The 25,884-nt window shown below is 48.6% G+C and overlaps 1 protein-coding gene and 1 long non-coding RNA gene across 4 annotated transcripts in view; one reads left to right on the forward strand and one right to left on the reverse strand.

Annotated features, from left to right (window-relative positions):
• Positions 1-25,884, reverse strand: part of GALNT10 (polypeptide N-acetylgalactosaminyltransferase 10) — a 222,017-nt gene that overhangs the window by 9,157 nt on the left and 186,976 nt on the right. For both annotated transcript variants that reach the window (XM_006072971.4, XM_044947428.2), the window contains exons 7-10: positions 24,884-25,001; positions 9,297-9,404; positions 3,416-3,637; positions 232-348 (exon numbers count right to left, since the gene is read on the reverse strand). In XM_006072971.4, coding sequence (XP_006073033.2) covers positions 232-348; positions 3,416-3,637; positions 9,297-9,404; positions 24,884-25,001 — 565 coding nt within the window. The remainder of the gene's footprint in view (positions 1-231; positions 349-3,415; positions 3,638-9,296; positions 9,405-24,883; positions 25,002-25,884) is intronic.
• LOC112586858 lies at positions 1,161-14,291 on the forward strand. Of its 2 annotated transcripts, none has more exons than XR_003111328.3 (5): positions 1,161-1,296; positions 1,669-1,842; positions 5,583-5,655; positions 12,368-12,462; positions 14,172-14,291. It is a non-coding gene; the product is annotated as an uncharacterized LOC112586858 (long non-coding RNA). The 2 variants fall into 2 exon arrangements; XR_006553268.2 differs by having other exon boundaries at positions 1,221-1,355.

Below are 25,884 nucleotides of genomic sequence, written 5' to 3' on the forward strand. Positions count from 1 at the left end.
CTCTGTTGACAGCTATTTGGGCCGAGTGTCTGTCACTTGTAACCAACAGTCCAGACTGATGTGCAGGATTCCTCTTTCCAAAGTGTCCAGTAGGCTCTTATAACACGTCCCTTGGGCTGACCTGTCACTCATCATTGCCTGGGCCTCTCCCTGCCAGCCCTGACCACGTGAGCACTGCAGGCTTATGATGGCACAGGGAACCTGGTGGCCGGTCTGAGGAGCAGCCCCTACCTGCATGTTGTTCCAGGCAGCCTCCCCGCGGCCCCGGATGCAGCTCTCCAGCCTCAGTGGGGAGCCCAGGGCCCCGTGCTTCGTGTCTGCGCACAGCCCTGTGCCCACATTGCGGATCTGGATGTGAAAGAAGCAAAGAGAGGACCAGTGAGGTGCTTGGAGATATCCAGTGGGGCCCCTGCTGGGTCGGGAGGAGGGAGGCAAGGTAGAGGATGTCAGTGGGCTGAGCTGTGAATTCTCCTAATGAAGTTCGTCCTGAACTGGTGGGCAGGACAGAACCTGTTAATAAGGGAACACAAAGAGCAGCTCCACTCAACCTTGGTTTGAATTAGAGCGTGTAGAGTCCTGGGGTGGGGCTGGGACCTGGAGGGGAGGGGGTGTGAACAAGAGGACTCCTGCCTCTTCTCCCAGAGAATTTGACCCAGAAGGTTCAGGAATCAAATTTTATCCTCATTCCAGGTGATGTAAAGGCTATACCTTGAAGACCACTTTAGAAAAGGTGTAGGGTCTTTGCTCTTGGGCCTTGGGGCAGGTGAATGGGAGGCTCCAAAGAGGAACAGAGTCTCACTAAGGAAGGGGAGGATGCCCTGTGAGTGCAGGGGCTTCAGCATGCGCTGGTCAGTCAGCATCGACGGCAGGCAGGCCACTGTGCTAGGTGCCGGCGTCACATCGCGTAGCTCCAACCTCACAGACACGGCTCCTCATGTGATGGAGGGGTGGAGGGTGTGTGTGGCGGGGCAGGGGAAAGGCCCGCTCCAGTGTCCAGCTGCAGGCAGTCTCACCACCCCACTGCTGTGAGCTGCACTGTGTCGGGGGAGGCTACGCTCCCCTGGGCTGCCTCCAGCAGGGCCCGAGAGAGGCAGGCCCGTCCCCCGGGGAGGAGGACTCCTCTGGCAGGTGATTCGCCTGAAGACTGCTCATTAACATAGCCAGACTTCCTCAAAGCCTCACTTGCGGCTGGGGCTTCCTCCTGCTGCTCTCCTTTTCCTCTCCTCTTCCAGAGGGCAGCCCGCCGGTCTGGCAGCTCTCCTCGCCTCCCTGCTCACGTCTCTCGGCAATGCCCCAGTAAGTCTCTTGCTCGCCTCTCCTCGCCTCCCTGCTCACTTCTCCCGGGCGAAGCCCCAGTAAGTCTCTTGCTGGCCTAATTCCCTCTTGGTGCCTGCTTCCTAGAGGACCTGAACTAACATGGGGGAGAAAGCCAATGAGGTGGCAAAGAAATGAAGAGCTTCACAAGGGAAATCAAGAGGCACCTCATCTAGAAAACTCACGTGGTGTCGGGTGGGGCCAGGCAGAGGGCTTAGCGGGGAAAGGTCTCTCTAATTGGCTGAACAAGTGACACCTCGTGTGTCTGCAGCCCAACACACTTCTCTCCTGGGTGTTGTGGCCCATCCCGTGGTCAGAACATCCACCCCACCCTTGTCCCCTCTTTTTCCAAAGGCCACAGTGATTCATGCGGATCCAAGAGTAAGACTTCAATCGACCTTTGCTGACTCTACTGGGAAAGAGGTGTTCACTTCCTGCTAGGTGGGCCAAGCTGGGGCTCTCTCAGCCTGAGGTTTCCGGGAGCTACCTTGCTACTTTCGGCATGAGGACAACACACAAGGAAGCACAGTTAAGTAGGAAAAAAAGAGGCTGACGTCATTCAAACCCCCTGGATCCAGGTGTTCACAGTTGAAGCCACAGTTACCCACTATTTCTATGAGAATCAATCACCCCCTTTCCACCTTAGAATGGACTCTGTCACTTACAACAGAAGGAGCCCCAACATGTATACTCCCCCTCCACAATCCCCTTATACCCATCTCTGAGTGGTCCTCTCAGCCAGAGACCCAGGAGCCGGGATGTGGTGATGGACTGACTGTCTGCCTCCTCCAGCGGGACCAGCTTCTTGGGTGTGTGAGAAGGGCAGCGGCACAGGGCTCCTTACTCAGAGTCCATGTTTGGTTTAAAGCTCTGCTGTCACTGCCTTAAATGTCCTAATAATTTTACCTTTGGACCTGTAAGTGAAATCTCATGGGATAACAGAGCATGCGCATGGGCAGAGGTGACACGGACTCCATGAGCACCTGTTGTTCCTCTCTGCTGAGCTCACATATAGCATCTCTGAGTCCCTGCAGCACAGAGTCCCTGGGTCCCCCACAGGCATGGGAACTCAGCAACACTCAAAGCAAGTAGGGTCTGAGGGTGTCACAGCTGTGACTAAGCGGGGGTGCTGGCCTGTCCCAGAGGCTACACCCTCCTTTCCAACCAGAACCGGCTTCAGCTTCACAAAGGAACGTGTCTGAGACACAGGAGGGACTGGGAAACCCTATCGTGTCCTTTCGTTCCGGCTGCACTGGGTCTTCACTGCGGTGTGCAGGCTTCTCATTGTGGCGGCTTCTCTTGTTGCCGAGCACAGGCTCTAGGGCGCCTGGGCTACAGTACTTGGGTCACGGGGTCTTAGTTGCCCTGCAGCATGTGGAACCTTCCCAGACCAGGGATCAAAACTGAGTCCCTGACATTGGAAGGCAGATTCTTAACCACTGGACCCCCAGGGAAGTCTATGTCCTTTCTTCCTTGCGTTAATTCCCTGGATGACCCAACTACTTCAGCAGCAAATAGCACAGAAACAAGGGGAAGGAGGGGGCAACCTAGAGTTCCTCTTCCTTCAGCTCTTTCTCACTCATCAGTAAGATGTTGATAGGATGTGTGCATTATCAAGAAGTGAAATAAATACAGCTGAGTTAGTTCTGTGCTGTGTTTCTACAGCTCTGGTAAGAAATACACATGCATGGGTGAGGTCTGAAACATGGATTGTGAAATTTCACCAGTTGTGCACAAATTGAATGTTCTCTTTGCCTTTAAAACTGGCACAGCAGAACATAAAGATGAATAGTAAAATTCATGCTAATAATTTAAAGTTTTAATTTTTTTCTACTTGTAACATTAAATAGTGAACAAACAAAAACCACCACCCCCAAGGCTAAGAGAGACCAGCGAAGGAAAGGAGAAAGTTTTATATGTTATACCTCTACTGGCACTTTCTAGATGACGCTAAGCTTTTTTATTATTATTTTAATTTTTATTGAAATGTAGTTGATTTACAGTGTTGTGTTACCACCACTTTTTCTCTAAATTGTGGACCCTGCACATGCATTTTGACTTGAGACCTATTTATGTGGCGGGCCCTAGCCTTCACACTCACCTCACCCCAGGCTGCGGCCGGGGGCTCCACGGGTGGGTAGAATTGGGGCAGATCCCAGGCGATCTTGGTCATAAACCACTTGAAACTCTTGCAGTTCAGGGAGCTACGGAGCTTTTTCTGGGCAGTCACGTCCCCAGCGGAGAGGTGGCGGTACTCCGGGCGGCGCTGGTAGATGTGCTCCGCGTACTCGTCCATCCACACCTCTGCCACTCGCTTCAGGTTCTGAAGGAGACCGGCAGGTGCAAGGGTCAGGCTCTCCGTAGGGTCAAGGAGGGCAGGGGGTGCAAAGGGTCTGTGAGGTTGAGGTCAACCTTTCTTATTTTATGTTCTATTAAGGACTGTAGCCAGACTGTTTTTAAACCTTCAGTATTTCCATTTTTTAAATCAACATTTTAAGGGCTCTATAGCTTACGGTTGAGTAAGTACACTGCTGCTGGTTTTCTTGACCATCTTGTGCCCCTTCCTTCCTGGAGATTGCCTCCCACTGAATTTGGGGACCCACCCCTGCCTTTTATTTTAGATGGCTGAAGGAAAGCCATGTGACCCAGCCTGGCCAATGGGAATATAGATAGTGGGGACATAGGGATTGGTCAGGAATGAGCATGTGACCTTGGTCTAGCCAATCAGAATCAAGAGGCATTAGTCCTGGAAGAATTGCTGGGTAAGATCCGACGGGTAAGATGCCAGGGAGAGGTGTTGGGCCATTTGAAAACCCCGTCCAAGGTTAGGTCATCCCAGAATGAGGCAGAGCTGAGGGTTAGAGCCAGGAACACATTATTCTTTTAGTTCCAGAATCCAGCCTTGTCTGAAGCCACAACTAGCACAGAGCTTTCCATTTACATGGGTCAGTAACTTGGCTTTCTGCTTAACCCAATTTTAGTTGGGTTTTTGTCACATTCAACTAAGAGTTCTGCCCAAGTTGGTTGGTAAAAATGAATTACAACTTGCAACCAGGAGGTAAAATTCCCTCAGCAGCTAGCATTTTTAACAATCCTTTGAGGTGTTAAGGTTGCTGCCACATTATTATGAGGCACAAAGATAATAAAAAGAATGACAACCATTATTACTCGCAAGTCAAAGCAGCAAGAGGTGAGGAAATATCCTGTTTATGAGTAGACTGGAAAAGAAAGGAAAAGTGAATTCTTCTGTGTAACTGTGATGAAAATCTCTCACTACCTCTGCAGTGTAGATTCCACCTGCTGACAACCTCTTACTTGGCTTGGAAGAGCAAAACATCAGAGTTCAGGGGAACTTCCCTGCTCTTAAACATCTTCCTCCAACTCCAGGCTGTTGCCAGGATACCGCTCCCCTCCCATTTTATTCTCTAGGATTTATCATATAATTTTCCCCCTTCTCTAATCCAGATTTCCTCCTGAAGAATAAAAGTGAGTTAGCATACTATGACACACACATGACTGCCCTAGAAGCAGAAGGTAAGGCTGCAGTTGGCAAATGTTTTCTGTAAAGGGCCAGACAGTAAACATTTTAGGCATTGCAGACCATGTGGTCTCAGCTCTGATGTTGCTATAAAGCAGCCCTAGACACTGCATAAATGAATGGGTGTGGTTGTGTTCTGATCAAACTTTATGGACTCTAAAATTGGATTTTTCATGTGTCACAAAATATTATTATTATTTTGATTTTTTCCCCCTAAGCTATTTAAAAATGTAAAAACTATTCTAAGCTCATAGGTCACACAAAAATACTTTGCTGACTGCTGAGTAAGGAGAAGGGAAACCTTGGTATTGAAGCTGAAACTCCTCACTTTTGCTGGCTCTGAGTCTGGGAGTAGGAAACTACAAAATTTCTTGCTGCTGCCTCATTTTTTTTTGAGTGCTGAAGAGGTTGACAGTGGGTCAGCAATCAATTCTGGAACATTGTTATCCCTGCCAGGCCCTTGCACGGCAGGGCTAGGTTTAATTTAAAACTGCCCTGGGAGTTCCCTGGCAGTTTGGTGGTTAGGACTCCACACTCTCACTCCTGAGGGCCCATGTTCAATCCTTGGTTGGGGAACTAAGATCCCACAAGCCATGCAGTGCAGTCTCCCCCACCTTCTGCTAAAAAAAAACCCCAAATAACAACAATAAAAAGCAACCGTGTTGAGAAGCTGAAGGCCCAAAGGGGCCAGCACATGTGAACACTCTCCTTTTCCTGGTCTTCCACCCAGGTCCTCTGGCTCACTGGTTATCTGAAGCCACAGAGATGATGAGGGACCATCATGGTTTCCTCTCCAACCACAGGTAAGGATGGCTAAACTGACCAAGGAAAGGTGCTGAAATTCACCAGTGTTCTTTTTAAAGGATCAAATAAAATAATATTCTAATTTTAACTGATACTTAAATTACTATTTTAATGAGTATTATATTTTCCAGATGGCTTTAGTAAGTCATTTCTCCCAGATCTTGAGCTTTGGTACAGTTACTGGACCAAAGTAAGGACCTTTACATTTATGTCTATTACTTCTCCCCTTGCTAGAGTCATGAAAAGGACTCTTGAGATTTTAGTGGGCTAAAGTGAAAGTTGCTCAGTCGTGTCCGACTCTTTGTGACCCCATGGACTGTAGTCCATGGAATTCTCCAGGCCAGAATACTGGAGTGGGAGCTGTTCCCTTCTCCAGGGGATCTTCCCAGCCTAGGGATCGAGCACCTTCCTTTGATCCCTCATTGAGAAGATCTCTTGGAGAAGGCAATGGCAACTGACTCCAATATTCTTTCCTGGGAAATCCCATAGACAGAGCCTGGCGGGCTACAGTCCATGGGGTTGCAGAGTTGGACACGAGTTAGTGACTGAACAACACCTTTCTAGTTTTGGGTTCCAGTCCTACCTGAGGCTCCCCTTGCTTTTCTTATGCTTGGATCACAGAGCTTTGCCCGGAATCTTGGAATAAGTCTCTAAACAAAAGTCAACTTTTGCTTCATCGGGCTTGAATGGGTTTCTGTTACTGCCTTCCCAAAGACCCCTTGGCCAGAGGCACAGGTGAGAAGGATCTTAGCAAATTTAGTGAACAAACTGACTGGTTACTGGTTCTTGAGGCAGGCAAGCTGGTGGCCACTTCATTCTCCCTGAATTGCTGCTCTACTGCTGCCTGGCTCTGTCCTTCCGAGTCTGTACACCTTCAGTAAGATTTTGGTTTTCCTCTTTATCTGGCTGTCTTGGGGCTTTCAGAATATCTCTTCTCAAATCTATCAGTATGATGTTCTAGGAGATAATGCTCTAGAAGGACCTGGTTGATAAAACACTGAGAAAACATGTAAATTATGATCTGGAACTAAGCAAAAATAGTTAGATACTGTGATAAAACGTCAGGAGACCTTGACTGAGGCACCTTTGGTCCTGTCAGCCTACATCAGCACCACGCATATTGCTAACTGGTTTAAAGCCAATTGACTCAGTAGTGACAGGTGAAAAAAGAAGCTAAAATGTTAAAACACAGAATTCAGATAAGACACTGAAATCAACTTCCCAGCCTTGTTAATACTGATGCCAACACATACTGGTAATAACAATGCTACTGCTAAGTCACTTCAGTCGTGTCCGACTCTGTGCGACCCCATAGACAGGAAGCCCACCAGGCTCCCCCGTCCCTGGGATTCTCCAGGCAAGAACACTGGAGTGGGTTGCCATTTCCTACTCCAATGCATGAAAGTGAAAAGTGAAAGGGAAGTCACTCAGTCATGTCCGACTCTTAGCGACCCCATGGACTGCAGCCTACCAGGCTCCTCCATCCATGGGATTTTCCAGGCAAGAGTACTGGAGTGGGGTGCCATTGGCCTTCTCCGGGTATTAACAATAGCGGTCACTATTTAAATGATAATCACTCTGTGCCAGGCACCAGTCAGACCTAAGTGGGTTTGAATTCTGGCTTGAGTTACTTTGTGTCTTTACATTTCACTGTCCTCATCTCTAAAACGAGGATTAAAAACAAGTGAGAACTAAGCGAGGTAAATATGTAAGATGCCAACTTTGAACAAGGCCCGGCTCAGAGGAAGTTTTTGTTCATCCTTGGGTCAATAACACAGGGAGTGATGGTGTCTCTTCCCCAGGTGGGTCATATTGGCATGACAGCTCTGGTCAGGGAAAGGATAGTTTGGGAGTGGTCCTTCTCAGGGGTCTGAGGTGTCTCAATGGTCCCACAGTCCCCAGGAGCTGGAAGAGTCGCAGTCTTGGGCTTACTGAGAGACTCTGGGGACTTTCTGCCTGGCACCTTCTTCTGGAATTGCCAACAGTATTTCAGAGGAAATGTGATTTCTGCCTCTCCTGCAGAACTAGAACTCACACCTGCATGGGACCAGGCTGTCCCAAGCAGGGATAGCTGGTGTGGTTGTCGTTGGAATCTTCGACCACTAGAGGGCACTGCTGGCTCTCTTTTCCGTCGACATTGGTCCCTATAGTAGCCCGGCCCAGCATCCCGGAAGACTACTGCCACTCTGACCGTCTTGGTCTTCATTGTAAGTTGCAGAACAAGGGCTTTTTCGATCTGGGCTGCAATTCTGCACATCGCTGATTGTCGGGTAACAAGGGAGGGAGAGACAGTGGCCTGGGCAGGAGGCTGTGTGGACTGAAGCCAAACAGGCTGGCAAGGGGGGGCTCTGTTAGGAGGGATCTTCAGGATTAGGGTGGGGGTCTCCAAGAGGCAAAGATATACTGTGACCCTTCCAGATCCCCCAAACCTCCTGGCGCTCTTTACCCCCCGAGATCCGCTCCCCCTCCTCAACTTTCATTGTTCTTTTGTAGTCATCTTGATTTTTTCAAGACTCTTAATATTTTAAAATTTATTATTATGGCTTAGTGAAATATTAATAATACAAAACAAATAAAAATTTCTGGCTATTTCCACTTGTAGATAATGGCCACTAATTAGAGTGATGATTGATATAAACCATTTTAAGGCAATAAAACAGTTTAACATAGAATTTTTGGCATGAAAATGGAGAGGGGATGAGGAGAGGACACTAACATTTATTAACCACCACTGTGCCCAGACCTTTTAAATACCATCTCATGCATGTGCGTGCTCAGTTGCTTCAGTTGTGTCTGACTCTTTGTGACCTTATGAACTGTGGCCCACCAGGCTCCTCTGTCCATGGGGATTCGCCAGGCAAGAATACTGGAATGTGTTGCCATGCCCTCCTCCAGGGGATCTCCCCAACCCGGGGATTGAACCCATGTCTCTTATGTCTTCTGCATTGGCAGGTGGGTTCTTTATCACTAGCACCACCTGAGAACCTCTAAGTACCATCTGTCTTTCTCAGACATGCCACTCTACCTATATTAAATTTTATCTAACATGTTTCTTTAAATCACCCCTAGTCTAACTTGGCACCAACTTTAGCTTTATCCTAAGTCACAATGTCTGTGAAATCATGAATTTCCTACACTAATCCACAATAATTTAAACACATGGAAATAAAAATGTTCCTATGTCTACCACCTAAAATCACCTCCCTGGTCACACTTTGGGAAACTGAATTATCTCTTTAATTCTTCTGGCCATGCTAAGAGTTGGAAAAAATGAGCTTCCTTGAAGCAGAGGAGTAAATAGAGCCTAAGAGCAAGCCTCTCAAGGTTACAGAGCTAATAAGTGATTAAGCAGGGCTTTAAGTAAGGTTTTAAATTTTTTCACTTATTTATTTATTTTGGTTGTGCTGTGCGGCTTGTGAGATTTTAGTTACCCAACCAGGGCTTGAAGCTATGCCCTTAGCAGTGAAAGCTTGGAGTCTCAACCGCTGGACCCTGAGGAAATTCCCTGGAGGGTGGGGACGGTGCACATCCTCACATGTAGCAAGCACTGGGGACCACTAGGGCCTAGGGCATGGGGCGCCTCTTATCTGCTTATGGTCACAGGCCAACCTCTCACCCCCTAGGGAAGCTACCAGCTTACCCGGGCCAGGCTGACTCCAGCAGGCACCTTGTAGGGCACGTACTTCCTGTAGATATGGCCCACCCTGGAGCAGGGAATGTCCTCCATGCGACCTCCACACATCCATACCTGTGGGATGAGAAGTGAGAGGTGATATTTCTGCCCCCAGTTCACAGCCTCCTCAAAGGCCAGCATTCCTTCGTGCATCCCTAGAAAGCATCAGCTTGGATTGTGTACTAAAGCCCCCATTCACAGAACCAGGGATGTAGGAAAACACAGTGATGACAAGAGCAAAAACAGCTCAGGGCATCGAGTGCTGACTCCAGGCCAAACACTCTGCTGTGAGCTTCACACGCACAGCTTCACGGAAGCCGCATCAGAAAACACATAACGTTAGGTAGTAATGGAGCTCCATTTTACCGATTAAGAAACTGAGGCTCAGAGAAGCTAAGAAACCTCTCTGAGGTCACAGGGTTAGTATGTGGTAGAGCCAGAAATTTAAACCCAATTTGAGCTGACTCCGAAGAAAGCTGAAAGCCGAAGAATTGATGCTTTCGAACCGTGGTGTTGGAGAAGACTCCTGAGAGTCCCTTGGACTGCAAGGAGAAACAACCAGTCCATCCTAAAGGAAATCCTGAGTATTCATTGGAAGGACTGATGCTGAAGCTGAAACTCCAATACTTTGGCCAACTGATGTGAAGAACTGACTCACTGGAAAAGACCCTGATGTTGGGAAAGACTGAAGGCAGAAGAAGAGGACGACAGAGGATGAGATGGCTGGATGGCATCACTGACTCAATGGACATGAGTTTAAGTAAACTCCGCCATGAAATTAAAAGACGCTTACTCCTTGGAAGGAAAGTTATGACCAACCTAGATAGCATATTCAAAAGCAGAGACATTACTTTGCCAACAAAGGTCCGTCTAGTCAAGGCTATGGTTTTTCCTGTGGTCATGTATGGATGTGAGAGTTGAACTGTGAAGAAGGCTGAGCGCCGAAGAATTGATGCTTTTGAACTGTGGTGTTGGAGAAGACTCTTGAGAGTCCCTTAAACTGCAAGGAGATCCAACCAGTCCATTCTGAAGGAGATCAGCCCTGGGATTTCTTTGGAAGGAATGATGCTAAAGCTGAAACTCCCATACTTTGGCCACCTCATGAGAAGAGTTGACTCATTGGAAAAGACTCTGATGCTGGGAGGGCTTGGGGGCAGGAGGAGAAGGGGACGACAGAGGATGAGATGGCTGAATGGCATCACTGACTCGAGGGACGTGAGTCTGAGTGAACTCCGGGAGTTGGTGATGGACAGGGAGGCCTGGCGTGCTGCGATTCATGGGGTCGCAAAGAGTTGGACACGACTGAGTGGCTGAACTGAACTGAACTGAAACTCCAGGAGTTGGTGATGGACAGGGAGGCCTGGCATGCTGCAGTCCATGGGGTTGCAAAGAGTTGGACATGACTGAGTGACTCAACAGAACTGAATTGAGCTGACTCCAGAGTCTGAGCTCTGGATAAGTGTCAGAATTATAAGGGGGCATGGAGGGCTCTATGGGAAGGACTGTGATGATCACTTTGCACTTTGTGCTGGTAGGGACTAGGCTGTGTATTTGCTGACTTTGGCATTGGCTGCTGGAGTTCCCTTTTAGGCCTGTAAACCTCTCTCTGGGTCATCCTGAGCAGTCACCTTTCCCCCTGCCCTGACTCCCCTGCAGGCTGGCTTGCTAAGCTGTGCAGCTGGGCACTGCTGCCTGCAGTGTGGGAGCTGGTGCTGCTCCTGAGTCTCCCTTCATAACTGGCATCAGAGATCCCCTGCGTAGGAATCTGGTCTGATGGCAAAATATGAGAATTATTAACAAGTATAGTCAACCCTCTTAGAGGCCCAGCCTAAACAGACCCTCTTCTGGTGGTCCTGGGTTCAAATCCTGACTCAATCACTATCCAGCTTTGTGACTTGGATGATGGCACCTAACTTCTCCGAGGCTCAGTTTCCTCATCTGTAAAGGATGAAATGAGGTAGGCTCAGGGGATGAGGTCTTTTGGGTGAGGAGCTTACCACAAGACCTGGCACCTAGTCACAGCGGTGTGAGATACTGCAATGATGGGTTCATACATTTGGCTAATATTTGTGGAGTCCCTGCTACATGTTAAACACTGTGCTGGGCACGTACAGCAGTGAGTAAGCTGGCCAAGGCCCCTGCTCTCATGGAGGCGGAGTGTGGTGGCCAGCCTTGGAGATGCCCCCCCAGTGACCCGTGTCCCAGCATTTGCACCCTTAGGCAGTTCCCTCCCAAAAGAGCCGAATGAAGACTGACCTGTGTAACCAACAAGATGCTACAGAAACGATGGCCATGAAGGACACTGGCTTCCACCTTGCTCCCTGGGATCACTTGCTTTGGGGCAGCCAGCAGCCACATTGTGAGGACCCTCAAACAACCCCGTGGAGAGGCATAGGTTGTGAGGGGCTGAGGTCTCCTGCTAAGAGTCCTGACTAGCCCACCACGTGAATAAGCCAGCTTAGAAGTGGATCCTCCAGCCCCAGGCAAGCCTTCAGATGATTGCAGCCCTGGCTGACACAACTGCGTGACAGACCCAGGCAGAACTATCTCACTTAGCCACTCCCAAATCCCTGACCCTCCAAGACTTTGAGACAGTAACTGTCTACTGCTGCTTTGAGATTATTTTTTCCTGTGGCAGCAGATACCCAATACAGGGACTTTCAGACAGTGATGTGCACTCTACAGAAGCTAAAGCAAGGTAACTGGACGGACTCATTGGACAGACAGATGGGATATGCTGCATTACCCCCACCTGTCAGGGAAAGCCTCCCTGGCAAGGCAGTAGTCATATCCCATGAGGGGATAGGCACATATGGGGCTGCAATTAGTGGAAATGCTGCTTGGAGAAATGCGATTATATTCTGATCTTGGGGGAGAAAAAAAAAATCGAGCAAGTCAATAGAACAGAACATTGGTCTCGAGATAATGGGCTCCTGATGGTAGATTAATGTCAAGGCCAAGCCAAGAAGTTTATTTTCAAAGCAGGAGATATTGATCAGGCGCCAGCATCCTATAACAATAACTCTTCCTTTATACAGAGTGACTGATGTGGAAGTGATGCTTTTGTCTGGCGGATACTGGCCGGGTCGCTGGGCCGCCCCTGCCTTGTGGGAGGCGGAGCAGCACGGAGCAGGTGGGGCATGCCTTCCCCTGTTCTATTTTGAATGTCTTCTGGGCAGTTGACTAGGCTGGCATCCAGCTCTCTTAACTCCATATTAAACTTGCATTAGCTAACGAGGCTGTGTCTCTGGCTTTGCCTGGCAAGGAGCCTTCCTTTATGCAGATGGATTTCCAGATCCTTCTCTGTGCTGTGACCTCGGGATTCTTTGGCCCTGACCATGCTGGCCATCAGCCTGAAGGTTCCTGAGGATGACCTTGATCTACTGAGAGGTCTGAGGCAGCCAAAATGCCCTCAGATTCCCAGGATGTCCGGAGCCCAGGAGGAGTCCTGGTTTTGGACAATGGCTTCCCTGCCCTAGACCTGACAGCTGAGTCAGAATGCAAACTGCCTTCCGAGAGATGCATACCAGTTCAGGGAAAGCTGCTGCCAACTGCCGCGTTCCCTGGGAGCACCTGAGCGGTCTGAGCAGCTCTGGGTACATCCAACCCCTCAGAACTCCCTCTGGAGCTTCCCTGGTGGTCCAGTGGTTAAGAATCCACCTTGCAATACAAGGGACACTGGTCCGATCCCTGGTCCAGGAAGATCCCACGTGCTGCAGGACAACTAAGACTGCACCACAGCTACTGAGCCAGAGCTCTAGAGCCCGAGAGCCCAAACGACGGAGCCCCTGTCCTACAAATACTGAAGCCCACATGCCTACAGCCTGCGCTCTGCAACAAGAGAAGCCACTTCCATGGCGTGGCTTCAGTTTCAGGTTCTGCCACCAAGTCAGTCAGAAAAACGACATCATCTCTTTGAGCTTCACTTTCTCCATTTGGGAAATCGGGCCACAGGATATATGAAGACAAAAAACACGACAGTGTTGGGTGAAAGGGCAAATACTGTATAGTTTCAAGGCGACTGTATTTCTCATCCTTTCACAAAGAGAAATGAGTAGCCCCTGCTTGCCGTAATTAGAGCAAGGCCACACGCAGCAATGAGGACCCACCACAGCCAAAAATTAAATAAATCCTAAAAACCCCAAACAAACCACACTCTGGCCACTCAGAACACACCATACGCAGCAGCACCACCCCGCTGTGGTGGTCCCTGGTTATCTGGCAGGATCCCGAGACTGCAGGGGACTTTCCATCTAGGGACATGATAAAAGCTAGAGGCATCGACTTATGTCCTGACTTGCTCTGGGCCGGGGAGATGGACTCCAGGTTCAGCTCCTGGCCCAGGGCACCTACCTGTGTACCTCCAGGCCCCCCACCTCCCTCCCTTTACAGCAGAGGGCAGCAGCCACCCAAGGCCCACAAGAACCACAGCAAGGCGCTGGTGTGAGCAGACACTCTTCTAATGCCAGTGCCACCAGCGCAGCCACGTGACCTGGGGGATGAGGGTCACTGCCACCGTGCAAGGCTACCGAGGCGGCCTGAGACAAGCCGTGAAGAGCACTCAGCTTGATGCCCGGCCACAGCAAACCTGATTAGTGTTACTCACTGCTCTTTGCGAACGGATGAGAAATACCACTGCCTTGAAATGATACACCCAACACCATCGGTTTTATATCCTATGGCCCGATTTCCCAAATGGAGAAAGTGAAGCTCAAAGAGATGATGTTGTTTTTCTGACTGACATGGTGGCAGTACCTGAAACTGACCAGGAGGATGACAGGGCCAGGCGGGTGGGGCATAGTCACTGGGACTGGCTGCCGGAGGGGTTCTTCTCTCCCCCAGGTAACACAGCGGCAAGAGAAGAGCCCCGCTGGGGGCAGAGGGGAGAGGCGGTGCAGATCACCCACATTTGGCCAGGACCCTGTTGTATTTGGATGGGGACAAAGATGGGCCGCTGAGATGACGTCTTGCAGCCTGTTTCTGCGTCAGCCTTCTTGCCTCCCTCCCTAGCCTCTGCTCCTGTGCCTGCGCAGGGAGCCCAGTTCCACCGTAAGGAATTTCTGAACACGCTCTGCCAGCTTGTTTCTTGGTGCCGTTTCCTCTGCACCAGTCTTCTCCCTGGAAGCACCATGCCACTAGACAAGTACAAATCTAATTGTAAAAGCTTGCTCCCCATTCATTTTCATTGCTGCTTTGATTTATTTTATTAGCAAACTTCTTTTGTGTGATGACAGGCTTCATTACAGTGTCTATAAAAGACAATTACTCACTCTTATCTCCTAAACTGAGGAGGAAAGAAACGAGTGGTGATGAGCATCAGGAAGACACACTGGGCCCTGGAGACCACGCGGCAGAGGGGCTGCCCTGCGGAGGGGATCTGCCAGCAAGCGGGGGTGGGAAGAAACCTCTCGCTCAAGGGAATGGCTGCCTGGAAACCAATCGGGAATGGACGGGCATCCTACCTGGCCATGGAAGGGAGAAGCCATCAGCCAGCCATGGCTTTGCTGTTGGCAGCTCGGCTGAGGAAGTCCAAACCCTATTCACTAGTGCTTGGGAGCTGCTGCATTAATACACAATTAAAAGAATAACTGTCACCAATTATTCCGCATTATCTGTGAGCTTAGGAAGAACAAAGGGTAGCAGTGATGAGCTCGGTTCTGGCTCTTAAGCAAGTTTGTGAATTTGAAAGCCTCAGTTTCCTCATCTGCAATATGGGGTGAATTACGGTGCCTCCCTCCTAGGGCTGTGACGAGCCTGGAATGAGGTAATTCTGAGGCACACAGGACTCCGAGCAAACCCAATGCTGTCACCTGGGCACACAGCAGCTGGCTCTACCGGTGGGGCACACCACATACATGCCATGCAACTTCCCTCAGGAAAGAACGAATGACAGTCCTTCTATGGAATGGATCCATGTCTTCCAGAAGTTCATACTATTTTGGACCTATTAGGTTGTTCTGAACAACAAGGTACTGTTTTAGGAAGTCTTACCAGCAGGAAAGGATCTCACTCATGTTAGTTTTAGATGCTTATAATGGTTACCAGGTTCAATTGGTAAAAGAGGAGGAGAAAAGCCCAACTTTAGTTTTTAAAAATGCATTTAAATTTATTTCTAGGTTAATATATTATTTTACTGGAGTGGGTAGCCTTTCCCTTCTCCAGGGGATCTTCCCAACCCAGGGATTGAATCCAGGTCTGTTGTATTGCAGGTGGATTCTTTACCAACTGAGCTATGAGGGAAGCCCAATATTATTTTATATATCAAAAATACAATTTTAAGCATATGTGGGTCTAAATTAATAAACTGAATATCTGATTGTTTCAGTGATATCTTGTGTTTATAGTCAACTTGGCCAAAAATAGGGGGTGGCCGCCTTACATTAGAGCTTTTTTTCCCCTTAATAAATGAATTAAGTTGCAGTATCTGTTAGGTTTTGGCTCACGTTTGATACAGAGCCATCTCACAACCGCCCAGTGAGGGAGGTACTGCCATGCCTCTCACACGTGAGGAAAGCGAGGCTGGCGAGCTCCAGCGCCTTCCCCAGGGCTCCGCAGCTCGTAAGTGGCAGAGCCCAGAGTGGAATCCAGGGTGGGGGCCCCCAGAACTAGGCAGGTCTGAGACTGCACCTTTGATCTTCCTCAAGCCTAGTCCTGACCCTGTCATAGTCTTCCACAAAGACCCCTCTTGGTACTCATATTGTTTGCAGGACAAAGTGGTTACCCTAGGCTTGCAGTCAAGGCCTCTGCCCCCTGTTCCAGTCACCTCTGACCCTTCCACACACCCTGGATGCTGTGGGAGTCAGCTGCAGGGCACTCATGTTTCTCTGTTGGGCACGTGTGCTTTTCTTTCCATGAACAATGCTCCAGTACAAACATTCATTCATTCACACATAGGCTGGTCATTGGTCAGCCTTGCTCTAAAACCCTGCTGGAAGAGATGAAACAGAAAGTGGCAGCCAAGGATGGGCCTAATGATATCGAGCCCTGAAAGTGAGGTGAAGGTGTTGGTACCTGTGAGCCACCCTGCCAACCAACGTGGGGTCTTTTCACACCCCAGCCTGAGCCTCCACTCTGTAAGACCTCACCGACTCATTACAGCCATGATTTTCAATCCTGAGAGAACAAAGCACCGGGGGAGCTTGCTAAAACATGGATTGCTGGGCCCCACTCCTACAATGTCTGACTCAGCAAGTCTGCGTGGAGTCTGGGAATTTACATGTCTAACAAGTTCCCAGTGATGCTGGTGCTGCTGGGCTGGGGACCACACTTTGAGAATGAGCTTAGCTTATGCTGGATTAGAGACAGCCCTTCTCAGGACGGTGGTGATGCCAGTTCACACTATGCCTTTAGACAGCGCTGTGAGTTTGGGGTTATTTGTGTCCTTTCAGTGAGGAAATAAAGGCTCAGCCCAAAGGGCAGGTGAGCTGTCCCAGGTCTCACCAGGAGTTCATTTCAGAGCTGGGCCTGGAGCCAAGGCCTCTGGCCTCTGTCTCGCCAGCCTCAAAGCTTCTCCCACTCCTGTCTTCCTGTAACCGCAGCCCATACACATTGACCACAATGTGACATTAACAGCTATCATAATTGATTATTTATAATGCGCCAGGAGCTGAGCTAAGCTTTTAGCACATTTTGACTAACATCGTGCTCACACCCACCCTATGAAGTAAGGGTCATTCTATTGCCACTTTACAGATGAAGAAATCCAGAGAGGTTAAGTCACTTTCCCAAGGTCACACAGCCACTAGCTGATGGAGCTTGTACCAGAACACAGGTGGTGTGATTCCAAAGCCAATGTACTTTATCCCCGGGCTGTTCTGCCTCCTTTTTTAACATGAAGGTTTTGATCCAAACAGCTACCACTCACTGACTGCCTTCTTTTTGTCTGTCTCTAGGCCAAACAAATGTTTTATGCCATTTAGTTTTTATAACCTCTGAAGAAGTTATTATTGCCATTTTTAGTGATAAAAGACTGAAGCAGGAAGAGATGGTTGTGTGCTGGTTAAAGAGTGATGTACCACAGGTGACCCTCGAGCCTCCGAGCCTTTTTCCTAGAGGCGTGGTGGGAGGGGCAGCTGCCCACAGACAGAGACATTCATGGAATCTCAAATGGCCGCTCGAAGTCGGGGGCAGAATGCCTCCCTGTTCCCGTCAGACAGCTCTTAGAAAGTCTGGGTACACATGGCCAGGAGGAAAACGCTGCACGCAGCAGAGCAAGTTCCCAGCCTCCTCAGATAATCCCGCGAAGGAAGGAGCCAGCGCTGGGTTCCCGGCAGAGATGCTGCAACTGGTCTGAGTCAGTGGGGGCTGGACGGGACGGTGGAAGGGCTGGGAGAGGTGACGGCAGGCTGGCACTTGCGTGGGGGCCCCAAACGCCCTCCTGGGTGGCAACTTAATCCCCTCGGGGTTGGTTTTGACTTCTGGGGTCCTGCTCTAGGCTGCCTCCTCCCTCCAGGTGGAGTGAGATAAGCGCTGGGCTGAGTTGGGACATCTGGAGTTCGGCCCTGGCTCTGCCACCTTCCAGCGCTCAGGCATCAGGTCACAGCCCCCACCCCTCACCGGTTTCTGCTGTGTGTTCGGCTTTCTTTTCATACACTGTGTTCCACTGAATCCTCCTGATGACGCTGTGAGCTCTATGGAAGCAAGGTCTGGAGTTTTCTAAATCTGCACAAGGCAGTCTGGGACTGGCTTGGCCTTTGGTAACTGTATCAGTGTTGGACTAAGCAAACCCCACCCCGGAGGCCTCCTGCCTCTGTTCGGACGTGTGGGTTTCCCTCTGGGAACAAGGCTCTCCTGGTCCCCTCCTGTGGCTCTCTGTCACTCCCTTGCTCAGCTGATCCTGCCCCAAGAGGCCCTCAGAGGGTCTCCATCTCACTCTCCCAGAGCAGGGGGCTGCTGCCTCTGCTTGCTGGAGTGGACCCTGTACTCAGGGGGCTCCATCCTTCCCTAGGGGCTCCTCACTGTGACTCCCTTCTCTGTAGGCCTCACTTGGGGGAAACTCCTCCCTGAACTGGCAAATGGCCCTAACAAAGTATGCGGGGAGGGGTGGGCCGAGAGGGTTGAAAAAAATAACAGTTTTTCCTTATTGTTAAATCTTAATTTCTCTCCTGATTCTAGAAGTGATATGTGTGATGATAAATACATTCAATGCTACAGAAACACATGGATAGGAAGGGACAGCCTCACTGTGGCCCTTCCACCCCAGATGCCCCAAGGCGATGGGAAGCCTTTGAGGCACCAGGGGTCAGAGGACAGCAGGGCAGAGGCTCGGCCTGAAGTCAGAGGACAAGGCTGAAAACCCTGCTCCAACCATGCGATGTTATGAGTGCTCAGTAAACTTCAGCTGGTGTAATGATACTCAAACTCTTTTTTGTTTGTTTGTTTGCATTTGTCACATTTAAAAAAAGAGATATATGTATTTATTTATGGCTGCACTGGGTCTTCATTGCTGCGGGCACACTTTCTCTAGTTGTGGCGAAGAGGGGCTTCTCTTCATGATGTTGTGCAGGCTTCTCACTGCAGTGGATTCTGTCATGAAGCACAGGCTCTAGGGCTGAGGGCTTAAGCAGGGCTGAGTTGTCCCTCAGCATCTGGGATCTCCCCGGACCAGGGACTGAAGCCATGTCCCCTGCGTTGGCAGCAGGTTCTTTACCACTGAGCCACCAGGGCCCTGCACTTGTCACATTTGTGAATATTAAACATGAGACTATATATATATATTATATATATAATCACAAACTTTCACATCTTTTAAAATTTAATTTTGGGTGCATCTAACTTTTTTTATGAGCTTAAATTGAACGGTTCTATGAAGACCTACAAGACTTTTTAGAACTAACACCCAAAAAAGATGTCCTTTTCATTAGAGGGGACTGGAACGTCAAGAAACACCAGGAGTAACAGGCAAATTTGGCCTTGGAGTATGGAATGAAGCAGGGCAAAGGCTAATAGAGTTTTGCCAAGAGAACACACTGGTCATAGCAAACACCCTCTTCCAACAACACAAGAGAAGACTCTACACATGGACATCACCAGACAGTCAACACTGAAATCAGACTGATTATATTTTTTGCAGCCAAAGATGGAGAAGCTCTATACAGTCAGCAAAAACAAGACCGAGAGCTGTTCAGACTTAAATTGAAGAAAGTAGGGAAAACCACTAGACCATTCAGGTATGACCGAAATCAAATCCCTTATGATTATATGCTGGAAGTGAGAAATAGATTTAAGGGACTAGATCTGATAGACAGAGTGCCTGATGAACTATGGACAGAGGTTCATGACATTGTACAGGAGACAGGGATCAAGACCATCCCATGGAAAAGAAATGCAAAAAAGCAAAATGGCTGTCTGAGGAGGCCTTACAAATAGCTATGAAAAGAAGAGAAGAGAAAAGCAAAGGAGAAAAGGAAAGATATGAACATCTGAATGCAGAGTTCCAAAGAATAGCAAGAAGAGATAAGAAAGCTTTCCTCAGCGATCAATGCAAAGAAATAGAGGAAAACAACAGAATGGGAAAGACTAGAGATCTCTTCAAGAAAATTAGAGATACCAAGGGAATATTTCATGCAAAGATGGGCTCGATAGAGGACAGAAATGGTATGGACCTAACAGAAGCAGAAGATATTAAGAGGTGGCAAGAATACACAGAAGAACTGTACAAAAAAGAGCTTCATGACCCAGATAATTACAATGGTGTGATCACTCACCTAGAGCCAGACATCCTGGAATGTGAAGTCAAGTGGGCCTTAGAAAGCATCACTACGAACAAAGCTAGTGGAGGTGATGGAATTCCAGTTGAGTGATTTCAAATCCTGAAAGATGATGCTGTCAAAGTGCTGCACTCAATATGTCAGCACATTTGGAAAACTCAGCAGTGGCCACAGGACTGGAAAAGGTCAGTTTTCATTCTAATCCCAAAGAAGGCAATGCCAAAGAATGCTCAAACTACCGCACATTTGCACTCATCTCACATGCTAGTAAAGTAATGCTCAAATTCTCCAAGCCAGGCTTCAGCAGTACGTGAACCGTAAACTTCCAGATGTTCAAGCTGGATTTAGAAAAGGCAGAGGAACCAGAGATCAAATTGCCAACATCCGCTGGCTCATCGAAAAAGCAAGAGAGTTCCAGAAAAACATCTATTTCTGCTTTATTGACTATGCCAAAGCTTTTCACTGTGTGGATCACAATAAACTGTGGAAAATTCTGAAAGAGATGGGAACACCAGACCACCTGATCTGCCTCTTGAGAAACCTATATGCAGGTCAGGAAGCAACAGTCAGAACTGGACATGGAACAACAGACTGGTTCCAAATAGGAAAAGGAGTATGTCAAGGTGTTTATTGCCACCCTGCTTATTTAACTTCTATGCAGAGTACATCATGAGAAACGCTGGGCTGGAAGAAGCACAAGCTGGAATCAAGATTGCGGGAGAAATATCAATAACCTCAGATATGCAGATGACACCACCCGTATGTCAGAAAGTGAAGAGGAACTAAAAAGCCTCTTGATGAAAGTGAAAGAGGAGAGTGAAAAAGTTGGCTTAAAGCTCAACATTCAGAAAACTAAGATCATGGCATCCGGTCCCATCACTTCATGGGAAATAGATGGGGAAACTGTGGAAACAGTGTCAGACTTTATTTTTTTGGGCTCCAAAATCACTGCAGATGGTGATTGCAGCCATGAAATTAAAAGACGCTTACTCCTTGGAAGGAAAGTTATGACCAACCTAGATAGCATATTCAAAAGCAGAGATATTACCTTGCCAACAAAGGTCCATCTAGTCAAGGCTATGGTTTTTCAATGGTCATGTTTGGATGTGAGAGTTGGACTGTGAAGAAAGCTGAGCGGCGAAGAATTGATGCTTTTGAACTGTGGTGTTGGAGAAGACTCTTGAGAGTCCCTTGGACTGCAAGGAGATTCAACCAGTCCATCCTAAAGAAGATCAGCCCTGGGTGTTCTTTGGAAGGACTGAGGCTGAAGCTGAAACTCCAATACTTTGGCCACCTCATGTGAAGAGTTGACTCATTGGAAAAGACCCTGATGCTGGGAGGGACTGGGGGCAGGAGGGGAAGGGGACAACAGAGGATGAGATGGCTGGATGGCATCACCGACTCGATGGACATGAGTTTGAGTGAACTCCGGGAGTTGGTGATGGACAGGGAGGTCTGGTGTGCTGTGATTCATGGGGTCGCAAAGAGTTGGACACGACTGAGCGACTGAACTTTTTTTATATAATATTTCACTGCTGGGATGTGCTCTAACTTACATATCCCTTAAGGACTCACAGTAAAGGTCATTTTCAGTCTTCCCCTCTGGTAAGTAACACTTCAACAAATAGCTCCTGCCTCGATCTTTGCTCTATCTCTCTTGGCTAAACTCCTGAGGGTGGAATTTTGGGTCAGTGAATGTGCTTGCTTTGAAATGTAACAGATTTTGCCAAATTGCTAAAAAAAGATATGCCCACTTTCATTGCCCCAAAGCCCATGTCTTTCTCACACCAGCTCAGCCACGTGGTCCCGTGGACACTTCTCTTCTCCAGGAGCTCAGAGTTGAAGACATCCTAACCTCAGCCTCCTGAGGATGCTGTGCAGTCCCCTTCTGGCTCATCCTCCCACCACCACCTCTAATCCAAACCACTCTCGTGCTCATGTAAGGCCAAGGGCTTTCTCTACAGCATCTTATTTGAGCCTATCTTGGGTAGGAAGGAAAACTCCATCAGTATCATGTGGGATGGGAGGGCCAGAGAGGTCAAGCGACTGGCCCTGTCTCCAGGTGGACAGGTGGCAGAGATGAGAAGCCAGTGCCCTGCTTTCTCACCGAGTGCCTTTCTCATCACACCACCAGAACCCAAAGATGGAGATGTCAGTCTGGGAAGGGCAGGATGAAGAAAGTATATCAGACAGGAATTGATGCCACTAACAGGTATTTAAAACACCTATGATGGGCCAGGAACTAGGGTACAGAGATGAACAAGACTCCCTCCCTGCCTCCAGGGAGCTCAGAGTGTAGCTGGGGAGACAGGTCAATCTTTGGGTCAGTGGGAGGAATTCGGAGACATGCTGGGAGCGACACTGGGGTGGCCCTTAATCATCACTGGGAGCTTAGGTAAGGCTAAGAGGAGACATAAGATAGGCTGAGCCCAGAAGGATGAGTGACTTAGCAGCAGCAGCAGAGATACTATAAATGACATACATGCTGTCACTCACCAAACCTGCACCCATGGCAGACATCACTAATCAATCACCACTCCTTTTCTGAACGTAGCCTCACAATATATATTCACACAGTAAGGGGCAGCCTCTACTGGTGGATCAGAGTTGGTTGGGAGAGCAAAACTATTTTTGACTTAGACTGTTTACTAATTCAATTCACTGAGAGGCTGTAGAGTCGCCTAGTAAATTAACCCCAAGCGGGGGTTAACTGCCCCCAGGAGGAGGCAAAAACTGAGAAGGAAGTAAGAGATGGCAGAGAAATCTCTCGGGCTAATTTTCCTCTCAAGTGTTCTCACGTCCCTGCAGAGGCCTGTACAACACAGCAGGTCAGAGTGCGGACCCTGCAGTCAGGCAGGCCTGGCTTCATGTCCTGGTTCTGTTAGTTCTAAATGTGTGGGACCTCGGTCTGAACTCCACTTGCCTCCCTGTGAAATGGGTATAATAATGATACCATCCTCCTAGGGCTGTTGTAAGGATTAAATAAAACAACACGTGTGAAGGGCTCTGCACAGGGTCCTGCCAGCTCTGATCCAGGCACCTGAGTTGCTGCACACCAGAGTGGATGGACGCTTTTTGACAGCTGGCATTGCTCTGACTGGCTGGTGCCATCATGATTGCTAAATACTTTTAATGTTACCCCTGGATTTTAATATTAGTTTTATTTAAAGCCTGGCTCCCTTATGGGAGATAACTTCAGAAATCTGAAGGTAAAATGGAAAAAGACTGTTTTTCAAACCAAAATAATGTTTCAGGAGAATTCTAGGTTCTTTTCTTGCTCAGTTCAGTTCAGTCGCTCAGTCGTGTCCGACTCTTCGCAACCCCATGGACTGCATGGACTGCAGCATGCCAGGCTTCCCTGTCCATCACCAACTCCCGCAGCTTACTCAAACTCATGTCCATTGAGTCGGTGATGCCATCCAACCATCTCATCCTCTGTCATCCCCTTCTCTTCCTGCCTTCAATCTTTCCCAGCAGCAGAGTCTTTTCTAACGAGTCAGTTCTTTGCATCAGGTGGCCGAAGAATTAATGTCCCCCAGTTCTGAACTGCTCACGCAGTGGCAGTGACAATGACAATAATAAAAATAATTTTTCATTATTTATTATTTCATTATTTTAGGATTTTTATTGAGAAGCACATAACAAGAATGATCTTATTTAATCCTCTCAACAACCCTGTGAAGATTAGAGTGTCACTATACCCATTTTATGGAAGTAGAAACTGAGGTTCAGATGGATAAGGACTCTTTGTCCAAGATCACACAGTTGGTACAAAGCAGCAGAGCTACAATCTGACCTAGGCAATCTACCCCAGCACCAAAGCCTTAATTGTTGTGTGTGTGACAATGGTCCTTTGCCTAGGAAGTAGATGCTAGACTTGGTGGAATCAGGGTTGTGCGTTCACAGGACTCAGCCCAGTAATGCTGCTGGCCATTCCTCATGGGCTGGGGATATATCTTACCAAGGGTTCCAGGTGTGTTAGAAGCAGGCCCTAGCCGACACAGGGGCACAAGACACGATAGTCTTCCCTACCGATGGACAAAGCCTTCATTCTTCACTTGAGATCAATACAAAAATCCAACAAAAAGGGGCAGAAGTTGGCCTCAGAAGTTTGGGTAATTAACTAGTAACCATTGTCTCCTTTACTACCATTATCAGAGATTCTACAGCCCATGGATTGCTCTAATAGGTTATAGTAAATATTTATTCTCCAACTCTTTAATTATTTCTACCAGTTATTAATTGGTGGCTATGTCCCCAGGTTGGGTGCGAACCATTTTCTAGATATTATCTCATTTAATCTTCACAAAAGTTCTGTAAGGTAGGTAGTCTTATTATCCTCTTAGATGAGGAAAGAAAGCTCAGAGAGGTAATCTAACTTGCCCAAAGTCACACTGCTTCTGAGTAGTGATGCTGGGATTGGAGCCCAGGCTTTTCTGATGCCACAACTCGAGCTCTTAGCCCCTGGTTTCTGTATATCCAACTCCAGCAGGGACAGGCACAAAGGCAAAACTTGAGACACGTGGCCAGAAATCACTAAGGACAAGTTGGCCTCTGTGAGGCCAGGGGATCATTCTCAGAGCAGAGCTTCCCACCAGCCTATGTGTCCTGCTCGACTGGCTCTCTCTTCCCCTCTGCTGGTGTGCTGTGTGTCTCAATGGGAGACACACCATCTCTTCAGTGGAAATGAGGCCTGTCCTATTCCAAACTATCATCTAAGAAGGGATGATGCAAACATTGAGCAGATGGGCTGCAGAACCTGAGGCCTCCACAGTCTCCCCAGGCTCAGACACTGCTAGGCAGGCAACCTGCCAGGACTGGGGGTTTTTCCAGGGGCTGGCTTACCTTGAATGAGATCTCGTACTGCTCCCCTCCCCAGATCTCCAAGCCTGGGTCATACCCGCCCAGCTCCCAGAACCACTTCCGATCCACGGCGAACAGTCCACCGGCCATCACGGGAGACCTGCAGGGAGAAGGTGGTGTGAAGAGCGGACGTCCTGGTGGTGTGTATCCCGCTCTTGGATGCTGCTGTTTCCCCAGGGAGGCCGTTTCCCACTGCTCCATCAACATAGCCCTCACGTCCAGCAGGGAATCCAAAGCCCTTCTGAGTGCAGCCCCTGGCTTTCTTCCTTCTTCATAAATGCTACGTTTTAACCAGTGGACCTCAGACTCCTTCACATGGTTAACACCTAAGAATACTTGTGGAATGGAATCATAGTGTTTTCCCTCTGTGGGCCTTGTAGCTCCATCATATTTTATATATCTCCATGTCTTTCTCTCTCTATCTCCAGTTCTCCCACTGGTTAAATGGTCTGGATTAGGTCTTTCTAAGCCTGTCTAGGCTATAGAATGCCTTAGAGAGATGAAAACACACACAGCTTCCTGGGTCTGACCCCAGACCTATGCAACAATCTCTGGGGGATGGAGCTTAGGTTCTGTGTTTTTCGATGAGATGATTTGATGATTCTTACTTTCCAAGCCCAGCATAGGCATGCTTTTCTGCTGAGAGTTTACAAAAGAAGCCACAGTCCTTGTTCTTGCAGTTAAACTGGGATAAGATTCCTCCACTCATTCATTCACTCATTAGTTTATTCACTGAGTGCCAGCTGAGGAGCAGAGGCTGGAACAATCTGGAGGTGAATCAGGGTCAGGCTGAATCTGCAGGGGATGTCAGTGTAGCAGGGTCGTCACCTCAGGATGGGAGGGTGCAGAAGCCAGGTTGGGTGTAACGAGGGCCTCTGGGAGGTGCAACCAGCACTACAGGAAAGGAGGGAGCCTCTGCCTACATATTTTGGGGGTGAGGAGAGAGGCTGGGGCAATAGTCGAGGAAGAGTGCTCAGAGGGGT

Source organism: Bubalus bubalis, chromosome 9 (genome assembly GCF_019923935.1).
Source record: "Bubalus bubalis isolate 160015118507 breed Murrah chromosome 9, NDDB_SH_1, whole genome shotgun sequence".
NCBI lineage: Eukaryota > Metazoa > Chordata > Mammalia > Artiodactyla > Bovidae > Bubalus > Bubalus bubalis.